We start from the raw sequence: 12721 nt of genomic DNA, 5'->3' as shown, positions 1-12721 counted from the left end.
AATTTTCATATTTACTCGTATTTAAATTCATATAAATTAGTTGATTATTTAATTAAAAATATGATAAATTATTATTTTAACTTTATTATTTATCAACAAAAATTTATATTATGATGAGTGGGTAGATAGCTAGATTGATATTTATTAATTGAGTTAAATTGGCTGTGAATTGTTGGTTATATAATTATATTTTTTGGGTTAGGCTTTTTAATTAAAGCCCATTATTATATTGAAATATAGTTAAAACAATCTTTATTCAAAACTAATATTACAAAGTGGATGTTCCAAATTTATTGAGAACCACAAAAAAGAAGAGACAAAAACGTGGGGTATGTATTGTATCGTAGCATTCCCAAAATCTAAACATTCTTTCTTGCTCCACTCTCATGGCTTCCACAGCTACACCTTCTCCACAGATTCTATTATTCAATCCAATCTTTGGAAACACAAAAACAATAAAAGGAGTAAGGTTTTTTAGGACAATGATAACCACAAAATCTTACACAATTTTACAAGTTCATGCTTCTAAGGACGACTCTCAGAGACCCAAAAAAGCACCACCTGGAACTGACACAAGAATCCATTGGGAGAATGAAGATGAAGGTTGGATTGGAGGTAGCACAAAACAGCAACAAACTAATGCAGATGTGAAACCTAAGAAGCTTTTGGGTGAAGACTTTGCTGATTTGCTCAATTTTCAAGGTTCTCATTATGAGTAAGTCTTTTATGTTTTTCATGTTCCTTTTTAACAGTTTTTTTTAGAATGAATTTGTTTCATGAGATAACTATGATGAAAACAAGCAGATTCTTAGGAATATCGCCAGATTCTGATCTAGAAGAAGTCAAAGTAGCTTTCAGAAAACTATCAAAAGAGTATCATCCTGACACAACTTCACTCCCTCTAAAGACTGCCTCAGAAAAGTTCATGAAACTAAGAGAAGTTTACAATGTTCTCAGCGATGACGAAAGTAGGAGATTTTATGACTGGACACTGGCTCAAGAGGTAGCAAGTCGCCAAGAAGAGAAGTTGAAAATTAACTTCGAGGATCCTTATGAGGTAGCACTGAGGAATTATAAACCTGTTCCAGACATGGTTGATCGCCTTGGTGGAAAGAATATGAAGCTTAGTGATCAAGCTGTTTCTGCTATCACTATTGATGTTTTTATCATTATTTTCTCAATATGTTGTCTCACTTATGTAGTTTTCTTTAAAGAATATTAATACATTGCTGATAATTAGCCAACCAATTAGAATCTGTATCTGTATCTGGAGATTGTATATTTTGTTTTGATCAGCTGGAATATTGTATATATTATGCTATATAATTATATTTAAGAATGGCCCACAGAACAAATCATTTTTACTGCTAATACATGTTTATCTACTTTATACAATAAATTATGACAAAAGTTGGTTCATGCCACGTCCACACTTAATGGAAGAAGGTTTGGTTGTTGAAAAAATGAAAAGGTTCAATTACTAATTTCCATCGTTTTGATTATGAAAAGGTTACAAGCTTACATGCATATACACAACTCACCCTCTCCCTAAAATGAAAATCAACATGTACATAGATGGAGACAACACATTATACCCTAAAATCAATTTTGATCATTCGACATTGTTATAAAACCAAACAAGGGTTGATATGAACAGCATAGTTGGAAGATCAATAGAAATATAGCACTAGCTTCTTTTACCACTGATAAGAACTCTTTGAAGTTGAAAAGCTTCTCCTTGATTTCCACTTAATGATCGTCTCTCTAAGCAACTCGCAGTGAGCTGCCTAAGTAACCTCTCAAGATGGGAGTGCAAGCAATTTTTTGCTTCTTTCAGGTTGGGATTTGTAGACAATATCATTGCATTTACTGTGTCTGCTACGATTTCGCGCTGTGAGTCTTTTAGAAGATAACCAACAGCAGATTCCGATGGCCGTTCGTAGGCCAGCAAAGCAACACATTCCTAATATAGTAAAGAGAAGAATCTTGAGTTAAATTTAAATAGTAATGCCGTGCAATGAATAGACAAACAGGAAACAGACAAGAACTATGATATGATTTCGGGCCAATCTCAACTCATAGTAATGAAGGGAGATGAAATTGCACATGTTTTTCTTGACTTCTCTTGCGAGAAAGCTATTAGAATGACTATTATATGCTTCAAACAGCAGATTAGAACACCTGTTATGAGTTATGGGACTAGGCCGGGGATATTAGCGGTATCAATAACTGTACCAGTTATCTGTAAGAAAACCCACCTGAACTAAATCCTCAAAGACAGGCGACCCAAAAAAACTTGACAATTCTATTCTTCCATATTTGACAGCCTCCTCCAGTGCTCCAACCTAATATCACATGCAGCAATATGGCTCAAAATTTCTACATAAAAGCTAGACAAACACAAGGTCGCATTTTAAATTTTAAATGAGTAACATCTAACAAAAGAGTTGAAAGTTGCAGATCATATCATAGCACGAGTCAAAAGGTCCGTAATACAAAATGATGGATAAATATAAGGGGATGTAAAATATCAAATTCAAGCTGGATAGTTGAAATGGAGGAAGGCTTCCGGGATTTTATGGCACAAAAATACCACCCAAGCTAACGGAAAAATTTTTCGAACGGTAAGACCTGCAATGTTGTTCGGGACAGGATGTTTCGCAATTAAGAGTCAACACAAGATAAAGTGTAGCAGAAATGAGGATGTTGTGTTGGATGTGTGGTAAGACTAAACGAGATAAGATTAGAAATCACAATACTAGAGAGTTAGGGTAGCATATATAGTGGAAAAGATGGTAGAAAATAAGCTTAGCCGGTTTGGGTATGTAGAGAAAAGACCGGTAGATTTTGTTGTAAGGAGAGTAGATTAGATGGAGAGGAGTCAAACAACTAAAAAAGAGGAAGACCAAGAAAAACTCTATAAGGAATCATTTAAAAAGATCTTGAGATTAATGAATTGGATAGAAACATGGTTATGAATAGAACATTATGGTGTAATTTGATCCATTTAGCCGACCCCACTTAGTGGGATAAGGCTTGGTTGTTGTAACAGCTAACAAAAGAAAATATAATGATGTCAATCAAGCTAACAGCCGAAATCCATATTTTACTAATCATTTAATATCAAATGAGAACAAAGAAATATTGAAAGATATAAAGGAACATTAATTGCAGGTATACAAATGCTGTACAAGAATAGAAAACATGATTCCAATAATTACAAACTAAAAACTGAAAAGGATATACCCGAACTAGTTCGATAAATTTTTGGCAATGAAGCAGAAAACACATAGCTGATGTATTGTCCTGCAGTAGACAAAATTGCTAGTTATTACTCATGGGGTAAATATAGAGAGATGAGATTCTTACAAAGGAGAAACATCAAACCATGACAACGCATTTCATACATAATTTGATATATTACATCATTGGAGAATCAAAGTATTTTAACATGAAGTCTTATTGAACATGGCCGTGTACATTGCCATTATAGACAGATGTGATTATTCCTTAAACTCCATAAAAGAAGGAAGAGTGGCCATCAGAGGGTAAAACAGAACACAACAATTAACAATTTTAAGTGCAGCAAAGCATTTCCAGCTACAATCACTACAAAACATTCCTGCTATCAGGACTTTTCTTAAAGCAATTTCAAAAGTACAAGTTAAAGATCATATTATGCCCCGTGGTGGATTTAGTTGCAATTTTAATCAGTAAAATTTAGAGCCAGGATACAGACAACTTAGAAGACAGCCATTATAATCTAAGAGTACCCACCTCAGCAATCTGGGGATACCATTCACGCAATTTACCAAATGCATCATCAATCTCCCCACCCCTGATTAGCTTCATTGAAAGAAAAGAGATAAACCACATAAGATTGTAAGTCTGTATATCAGCAACTGTATGCAGCAAGCATATCATACTAACAAAAACAAAACAAAGGACAGCTAAAATTAAATGCCTATCAATACCAATATATTGGCACTTGATAGGATATTGACACTAACTCAGTGGTTCTAACTAACCAAGTAATGGCACTTCAAAAAATATATATTGGGGACTCCCCTTGTAAGAGGACTCTTTTGCCTGCATTTTCAACTTTTGAATATAAACACCATTTAATCCCTTTCTCCCTTATTAATTTATAATGCGACATTCAGAAACTGACCATCACAAAAGCTCATACATTTCCAAATTTAATAGAAGATCCTTAGAGTGGCAATTGTCACAATAAAAGGAGTCATGACAAGTGAAAAACAGTTGTAGTAGCATGCTGATGGCAATATATTTTAAAGTAAGCAACAAAACTATATGAAAAAGAAATATGAAATATTGATTTTAACTTTTATATTTGGTACTACAGTACTAGAGATTGTTAATCTTAGGGTCTAAGCTAAGAATTGAACACAATAGAATTCTTCATTCCAGCTCCATGTAACTGAACTCAGAAATAGAACATTCCAATTCAACATGTAGACCAGGATAAGGCTCATCTGAGGTCTAATTCCTTACTTCAGTATCCTTGTTTCTATCCTAATTATAGATACCCCAAAAGCTGTGACCAAAACAAGTACCTGCCGAAGAGTCTTTCTGTGATTCAATGCATATGTTGTTTCCTGGTCATCATTACCATTATCCTGCACTATATTTATAGGAGGAACAGTACTCCTACTAGCCAAATCAAATGAATCCAATGTATCTTCATAGCCATAGTGTAGCAGATAGGAACGGACAATTCTGGTGACAAGCAATGGTAATTCAGAAATATTAGAACATATTAATTACTTTCATATATTAGTATTAATTCCCACAAAAGTCATACATGCCACACAGCCAAAGTGAAATAGATTAATTTCAACTTTCATAAAGCACAAAAAATGACAGTATGCAACATTCTTTCTTGTGTAACAAAACTAGCAGAAATAAAATGTAACAAAAAACGCAGTTCAATGACAAAAGTTGTTTTGAGTGTAATTTTCTCTCACCCATAACTAGCATTTGGTACCACAGGAATATCCTCTATTTTCACTTGCTGCTTCATTCTTTCTTGTGCTTCAAACTCCTAATCGAACAAGATAAATAATTAAGAGAAACAATGATAAAGACTTGAAGGGAAATACATTGGACAGTCTTTATAAAATTTGTGAATTGCAAAACAAAAAGGTTTTGTGACATTGATCATAGAGGCTGTCAAAAAGCACATTGAAATAATTGAATCTATAATCCAACCCTAGTACTATCTTAGATTAGATTCATGGGATGGGTGACAAGATTCTCAACATACCATCCTCCCATGGCCTACCGAGGATAGCCTCTTATGCTACTGGACAACCTCTCACATATACACTTAACTTACATGCATTTATTCATTTTAGGGAAATTAAAATTAATAAGAAAAAGACAAATCAAATCGTGTAAAATACAGCAGCCCCTAGAAAACTAGCTGAAAAAACAGATTTCTAATCCATCCCAGCATGGTTGTCAAATTATGAATAAAAACATGAAGGCCTGTCATTGAATCTTGAACCAAAACTAACCAAAAACTATAAGATTATTTCTTTTGGATGAATAAGCTATAAGATTCTTGGTCAATTATTATATGACAAAAAATATCATCCTCCACATTAAGAAACATTATAAACATGATATAAATAAAAGTGAATCTAGATTTTGCAATAAAATAAGCTGACAATTGTTAAAACAGCCGAAAATATACTTTACTGTGGTGCTAGCTAAAAGACAATTTTGCAATATTGAATCACAAGGTTGGAAGTAAACTTAAAGGTTTGATCCCTTCAACAAATAAGTTATAATTTTTCCTTGTAATTGCAATGGCTACAGCGCATGATAGGATACACATACACACACAAGGATAAACAGAATATAGAAAAATATTCATACCTTTAGATCAAAGGTAAATGGTTTCTGACCAAAGTTGACATGTACCCTGTTAGAGGAAAGTGAAACACTCGTGAAAGATTAAACACCTAAATCAACCAATGATCATAAGAAGATGCTATTTGAAACAGAAGTGATGTTTGAAGACCCTTTGAAATGGCAGTAAGGGAAAATAATCAAGGATTCAAAAATGTATGCAGATGATTAAGAAAATCCCTGGTCTCAAAATACATAATTAAAAATGCTAAAGATGGGAATCAAATCTAGAAGAATCATACTCAGATAAATTAAGCATTGGAGTAAATTACACTACCCAGTCCCCTCCCTATATTTTTCACTTACTATAAATACCCCGCCCCCATCAATTATGATAATCAAATCCACAAAATTTCCTTGTATTCAATATTATGCTAGCCTACAGCTAACTCCAAAACATCGTCACTAATTAAGCTGTTATGTCATTTATTTTATGGTCAAACGTTATTCACACACTTGTTCAGCTTTATGAGATGAGAAAAGAGAATGATGATTAAAATTGGTGTGCATATGTTAAACTACGAGCACAGTCTGAGTGTAAAAATTGAGTGACAGGGTTCTGATGTAATTTAATTCAACCGGCTACTCTTGCCTTCATACGCATAAACCGAACATAGAGATCTAACTTTATATCAGCAACATAAATAATGAATCAGATAAAGAAGCATGCAGCCACTCTAAACGGCAAGAATAAAAAAGCAGTACAACATACTCTTCATTCTGGCTATGAACAGCAACAGTTGGAAAAAGTGGACCCTTCATGTCTTTGTAAACTGTGCCAATAACTCGCCCATTTTTACTGACATCAAACAAAAGAAGTAAAAAGATCTTGCCATGGAAACAAATGTGAAAAAAAGTGTAAACAAGTAAAAAAGAATGATCAATTATCAAGAATAAAGTCGATAGTGCTTTGAAGAAGGCATTTTTAATATGCAAATGCTGACTATCCACAATTTTGTATAATCAACCATATGAAAAACTAAAAGCTCATTCACATTTGTGAAAACATTTGCATCTTCATTTCCTGTTTTCCCTTTTAGAAATAAATACAGATGTTAACTTGTTTCATTTTATTTTTTGTTCATGCCTCATTTATATTTCAACTCTGTTCTCAGAATTATGAACAGGAAACAATGAAAACAAACAGGAAAGGAAATGAAAACAATAGGACAGTTTTGCAATTAAAAGTGACAATATCAGAAAATGAAAATAAAAGGGGGAAGAAAAACATTATTCTAAAACTATATCTACAGACTCTAATGGTTCTGAAAAGGATGCAAGGCAGAAAGTAAACGAATGAGTATATTACGTGAAAAAAAACTCCTGAGCAGCATAGTTAATTCCAGCACCAACTATATCACCAGTGGTATAGGTTGGACCAAAATTTTCCCCTTTGCCTTGTCCACGATAAAGGAGACCATCATCCCCATGATATCCACAGCTATTAGCCTCCCACCTATCATCCCAACCACAACAACAACAACTAAATTTAAAAACATATTCTCATCCAATCAAGTCGCGTTAACAATATCGCCAAAAACATTGAGAAAAACAATATCCACACAAACAATGTTCCACAACAACAACAACAATACTCTAAAAAAAAATCGAGACGTCCCAATACAGCGGCGATACGGCACAATATGCTAGCGACACGTCTCCGATATGCTGCGGATACGGCTAGTTAATCTCATGACTATTCATATTTCAATAACACGAATCAATCTTCCTCATCCTTAATTCTTCTTTTTTCAACTTTAATTACCTCATCACGTTCATTTTTTCTATTACAAGAATCAAACTTTTCCTTTAATTACTATTCTCTCAATTTTAACTATCTTTTCTTTTTGTCATAATTCTTTTACCTATTATCATCAAATTTTGCAAACTCAATTACTTTTTGTTAGAGAATCACTTAACCAATGTTTAATTTTAATTTCTTTATATACATATCTTAAACATATCATATCCTAGATTTTCAATTACTATCGTATCTCCGTATCAGATTCGAATTGTATCCGTATCATGTCCGTGATTCATTGTACTAAACATAGCAAGAACACATTAAGTTCACTGCAAACATATCCTCATCCAATTGATTCACACATACCAGTTCTGCAATTGAAAATGAAAACAAGAAATGAAAATTCCAAAAAGAGAGTTGCTCACCCAGGCTGTCTCCGCATCTTGAAATTCTCCGTCGTAAAGCCAATCGAAACCTGACCTTTAACACCAGCATCCTTCACAGTAATCTCAAAATAGTAAACAATCCGCTTCATCGGAGCAACTCTATTAGCTTGAATAACACCAACATCATGACCGTGAAGATTCACATTCACATACTTCACCGAAAGCTTATCCGTCGCCACCACAACAAAACCTCCGGAACTGTTCAAAGTATTGAGCTCAGTCGGAGATTCTTCCTTCTCATCATCGCCGTCGTAATCTTCCAACTCCTCCTTCACTTTCCGGCGACAGAGCTCCAGGAAATAGAGACCTAGATCTTGTTCTTGATCTGGCTTTTCAACACTGTTGTTTCCGTTGGTTTCTTTCATCACACGAATCGCGAGAAGTTCAAAACCCTAATTTTGTGATCGAGAGAATGGTTAGATTCGGTTGTGGAGATGGAATTTTCCAAATCTAACCCTGCACGCTCTTTCGGTTGGAACGAACGAACTGTGATATTCTTTGAGTTTCGGATGGAAATGGAATTTTTGTTTTTTGATGCAGTTACTGTGTACTTGTAATTTCTTCCATCACGATTCACAACTCCACCGCAGGCGCAGTGAAGTATAGCTTAAACTCATGTCCACGTCAGCTATAATTTAATTATTTATTTACTCTATTCTTTTTTATAAATATATTTAATTAAATTATACTATTAAATATTAAATAATTATATAAATGTTGTGTTATAAGACTAATATTAAAAATGACATTATCAAATCATATGTGTATTTTAAGCTGCAGACATTAAAATATTTATTTTGTGTATATTTTATATCAATTATATGATCTTCGGAGTCAGACACATTAGACTAATATTTCATAGTTGAATTTTAGGGTATCATATATTCGAAGAGAATCAAGAATTCTCCCAGAATTCTATGATGTATCAAAGAATATTTGGATAATTTTTAGCAATTTCTAAGTTTCTTCTCTTATACCTATAACAAGTGTGACTGTTTTTTAATTAGTCTCATCATTTAATTTATGGTTTTTTGTTGAGTTGCATTCTTTCTTGGTTTCCTTTTTAGTTTGTGTTATTTGTTTCTTGGGTGAGCTTTTCGTTCTTTCCTAGTTTCTTTTTTGTATGTGTTATGTTTTCTTGTGTGGGGTTTCTGCAACCTAAAATAAATCGAGCAATCCTAGTGTGGTCTTTAATTCCGTTAGCACAAGCAACGGCATGGCAATGAATCAACTTCCTCCAAACATGTTCATTCCCAAAATCATGTTGTTGGTAGATAGTATCAATAATCTAAATAAAAACCTACAAATAGAAATCAATCATGTTGTTGGTAGATAGTATCAATAATCTAAATAAAAACCTACAAATAGAAATCAAGAACATCAAAACATCATATATCAAGAATGTTGAATCTGAAGTTAAAGAAGAAGAAGAAGAAGAAGAAGATGGGGATTTTATACTTGGAACAAAAGTGAGATTAAGGAAGAATTTAAAGATAATCAACATGTTATAATAGCTAAATTTCTCTCAGAAAAAACTCTCTATCCACAGGCCTGGCCATCATTTGATGTGAATTGAAAGGGATCAAAATTAAGAAGTGGAAATTTGGATTGTGTCACGTTACTATGGACAAACAACAAGATGTTAATGCTTTGTTTGGAAGTTTGGAGGGGAGGGATTTGAAAAAAAAATGATTGAGGAAAAAGATTAGAAGAATTTAGGTGGGGGATTTTGGGAGGTTTATTTTTATTCAAAAGCTAAAATCTCCATAATCTGGGGAGTTAAAAACTTGTATTCAAATAGGGGTTTGGAGGGATTTGAAGAATTATGAAAAATTGTTCAAATATAATTTTTGTTGTAATAGTATTTTAAAAATCAAAAATATATAAATGACAAGCATTATTTTATCATTTTATACATAATCTTTTTCCAAAAAATGTTAAAAATTTCTTAATATTTATTTTAAAAATTGTTTTCCGAAGCCCTCCCTTTTCATGTCCTCCAAAAAATAGATTTTACCGGCATTTTCTAAATGTCTGGTACATAATCATGTTTCTCATGCATCTTTACTGGATTTTTTGAAAATTCCTATAAAAATGCATGTGCTTTACCATATATTTTGAAAAATTAGGTAAAATTGCATGCATTTTTTTCGAAATTTTCAAAATATTTAGTAAAAATGCATATAGGCATATCGAACTTTTCAAAAAAAAACGGTACAAAAATTTTTGAGATGGTTAACCAGGCATTTCAAAAAATAGAGAAAACCATGTTTGTTAGAACAAGAATTGTTCTGATCAATATTCTTAGTTTTGATGATAACAATGTATATGAATTTTGCTTAAGACAATGTGGTACTCTAATCCTATGCAATTTCTATTTCAGGAAATATATAAAGAGTATGCACAAAATCAGCGCAAGAAGCACTGACTCAGAAGGTTCAGCATGCAACATCAGAACATGCTCTCGCAAGACATCAGAATATGGTCAAGCAAAATCAGAACATGGTCTATTGAAGCATCAGAAGAACTTGAGATCAGAAGCAGAAGCACTGAAATTCTCATGGTATCACGCTTGAAGCACTTCAAAGTCAGAAGACAAGAAGATGCTCTGCACCACGTTGTTTGACTCTGATATATTCAAACGTTGTATCTACAAAGATCAGATCAGAAGCAAGTACAAGATGGCAGGCTATGCTGACTGACAAAAGGAACGTTAGAAGCTATTAAAGGCAAAGTCAGTTAAAGCAGGAAAAGCAAGGCTCGAGGTAGTTGACAAAAGAGTGAAACATTAAATGCAATGCTGTACGGATCACGCAATGCATTAAATGCTCCCAACGGTCATCTTCTCAAAACGCCTACAAATAGAAGTTCTGATGAGAAGCTAAATACAACACTCTACGCAAACATACAGAAACGCTGTCAAAGTGAAAAGCTTTCAAAACTTCTTCTTCAACCTCACTTCATTACTGTTGTAATATCTTAGTGAGATTAAGCTTAAACTTAAGAGAAATACCACAGTTGTGATTATAACTTATTAATAAGCATTGTATAACTCTTGTAAGAATTTGTTTACATTCATTTTTAAAGAACTAGAGGAGATTAAGTTGTGATCGGATTCTCTAGAAGTCTTAGAGGGTATCTAAGCATTGTGTTCCTAGAGTGATCAGGTTGTGATCAGAATACTCTAGAAGACTTAGAAGGTATTTAAGTGGAAAACCATTATAATCAAGATTGATTAGTGGATTAAATCCTCAGGTGAGGTAAATCACTCTAAGGGGGTGGACTGGAGTAGTTTCGTTAACAACGAACCAGGATAAAAATCAGTGTGCAATTGTTTTTATCTTAAGAGTTTTTAAAGTCACGCTTATTCAAACCCCCTCTTTCTAAGTGTTTTTCTATCCTTCAATGTTGATTTCTGAATTTTTTTAAAACCTGGTAATTTACATTTCATCTTTTTTTATTTGCAGTGAGAACTAGAGGATCATACAAGACAATTGCTTCTAGGCAGCATGACAGAGTTGCAGCGAGGGCTCGTGCAACGATAAATAACAACAAGGACTCGCATATGCGGGCGGAGAGAGTAGCCCCGACCAGTTTTCACAGGAGGCAGATGGTTGAGCAGGCTCGTGCACCCTTCAGTATCTCATGTAGACGAGCTAGAGCTGATGATGGACTAGAGATGTTATTGATGAGCACGATGTTGCGGCTATTGACGATGTTTAGACAAAACTTATTGATGTAGAGTGTAACACCCGAAGTTGAAGAAGGCGAGGGGTGGTTGCACCACATGTAACACTCGAGGCTGAATATGACAAGAAGTGGTCTCCACATCGAAATGAGAGGGATCCTGGGGTCGTGCATGTATAGGACAACATGGTTGAAGGAAAGCTTATAAGAATTTATGTGTACTACCTATACCAACAAGATGCATCTTCTTTTTGGTAGCTCGTTCCATAAGAATTCCATAGTTACGTGTGCTTGACTTGGAGCAATTCTCATATGGGTGACCTCCTGGGAAGTTTCCTGGAAAGCGTGTGAGTGAGGATAAATCGTGCAAAAAAGACCCGTGTTGGTTTGTGGGGTCAGTCGATAATCCCGAAAGTAGTCTGGGGCGTTACAAATGGTAGCAGAGTAAGATCTCTCTCAGTACGATGTGGTTCGAGGACGAACCATACGTAAGTTGGTGGGCTTGTAACACTTGAGACCGGAGAAGGCGAGGGGTGGTTGCACCGCATGTAACACTCGAGGCCGAATATGGCAAGGAGTGGTCGCCACACCGGAATGAGAGGGATCCTGAGGCTGTGCAAGTATGGGACTGCATGGTTGAAGGAAAGCTTATAAGGATTTATGTGTACTACCTATACCAACAAGATGCATCTTCTTTTTGGTAGCTCGTTCCATAAGAACTGCATAGTTAAGCGTGCTTGACTTGGATCAATTCTGGGATGGGTGACCTCTTAAGAAGTTTCCTGGAAAGAGTTTGAGTGAGGATATATCATGTTGAAAAGACCTGTGTTGCTTTGTGGGGTCAGTCAATAATCCCGAAAGCAGTCTGGGGCGTTACATAGAGGCCTAAGATGACAAGTAGATGGTG

The 12721-nt window shown here is 34.5% G+C and overlaps 2 protein-coding genes across 2 annotated transcripts; one reads left to right on the top strand and one right to left on the bottom strand.

The window, feature by feature from the left end:
• The first annotated feature begins 314 nt into the window (after positions 1 to 314).
• Positions 315 to 1266, top strand: LOC131636577 (NAD(P)H-quinone oxidoreductase subunit T, chloroplastic-like). The gene is made up of 2 exons (XM_058907184.1): positions 315 to 715; positions 805 to 1266. The coding sequence occupies exons 1-2, from the start codon at positions 387 to 389 to the stop codon at positions 1220 to 1222; spliced, it is 747 nt and encodes a 248-aa protein (XP_058763167.1). The 5' UTR covers positions 315 to 386; the 3' UTR covers positions 1223 to 1266.
• A 211-nt stretch (positions 1267 to 1477) lies between these two features.
• LOC131636575 (ran-binding protein M homolog) lies at positions 1478 to 8711 on the bottom strand. The gene is made up of 10 exons (XM_058907183.1): positions 8107 to 8711; positions 7247 to 7393; positions 6650 to 6736; positions 5905 to 5950; positions 4989 to 5065; positions 4578 to 4740; positions 3778 to 3846; positions 3247 to 3306; positions 2259 to 2345; positions 1478 to 1963 (listed from the first exon to the last, which is right to left on the bottom strand). Exons 1-10 carry the CDS (start codon positions 8490 to 8492, stop codon positions 1688 to 1690), a joined length of 1398 nt encoding a protein of 465 aa, XP_058763166.1. The 5' UTR covers positions 8493 to 8711; the 3' UTR covers positions 1478 to 1687.
• Positions 8712 to 12721: the final 4010 nt, after the last annotated feature.

The sequence above is a fragment of the Vicia villosa genome, unplaced genomic scaffold (assembly GCF_029867415.1).
Source record: "Vicia villosa cultivar HV-30 ecotype Madison, WI unplaced genomic scaffold, Vvil1.0 ctg.001790F_1_1, whole genome shotgun sequence".
Taxonomy (NCBI): Eukaryota; Viridiplantae; Streptophyta; class Magnoliopsida; order Fabales; family Fabaceae; genus Vicia; species Vicia villosa.
Note: the sequence above shows the minus strand (reverse complement) of the source record. Positions and strands in the feature narration are given on the sequence as shown.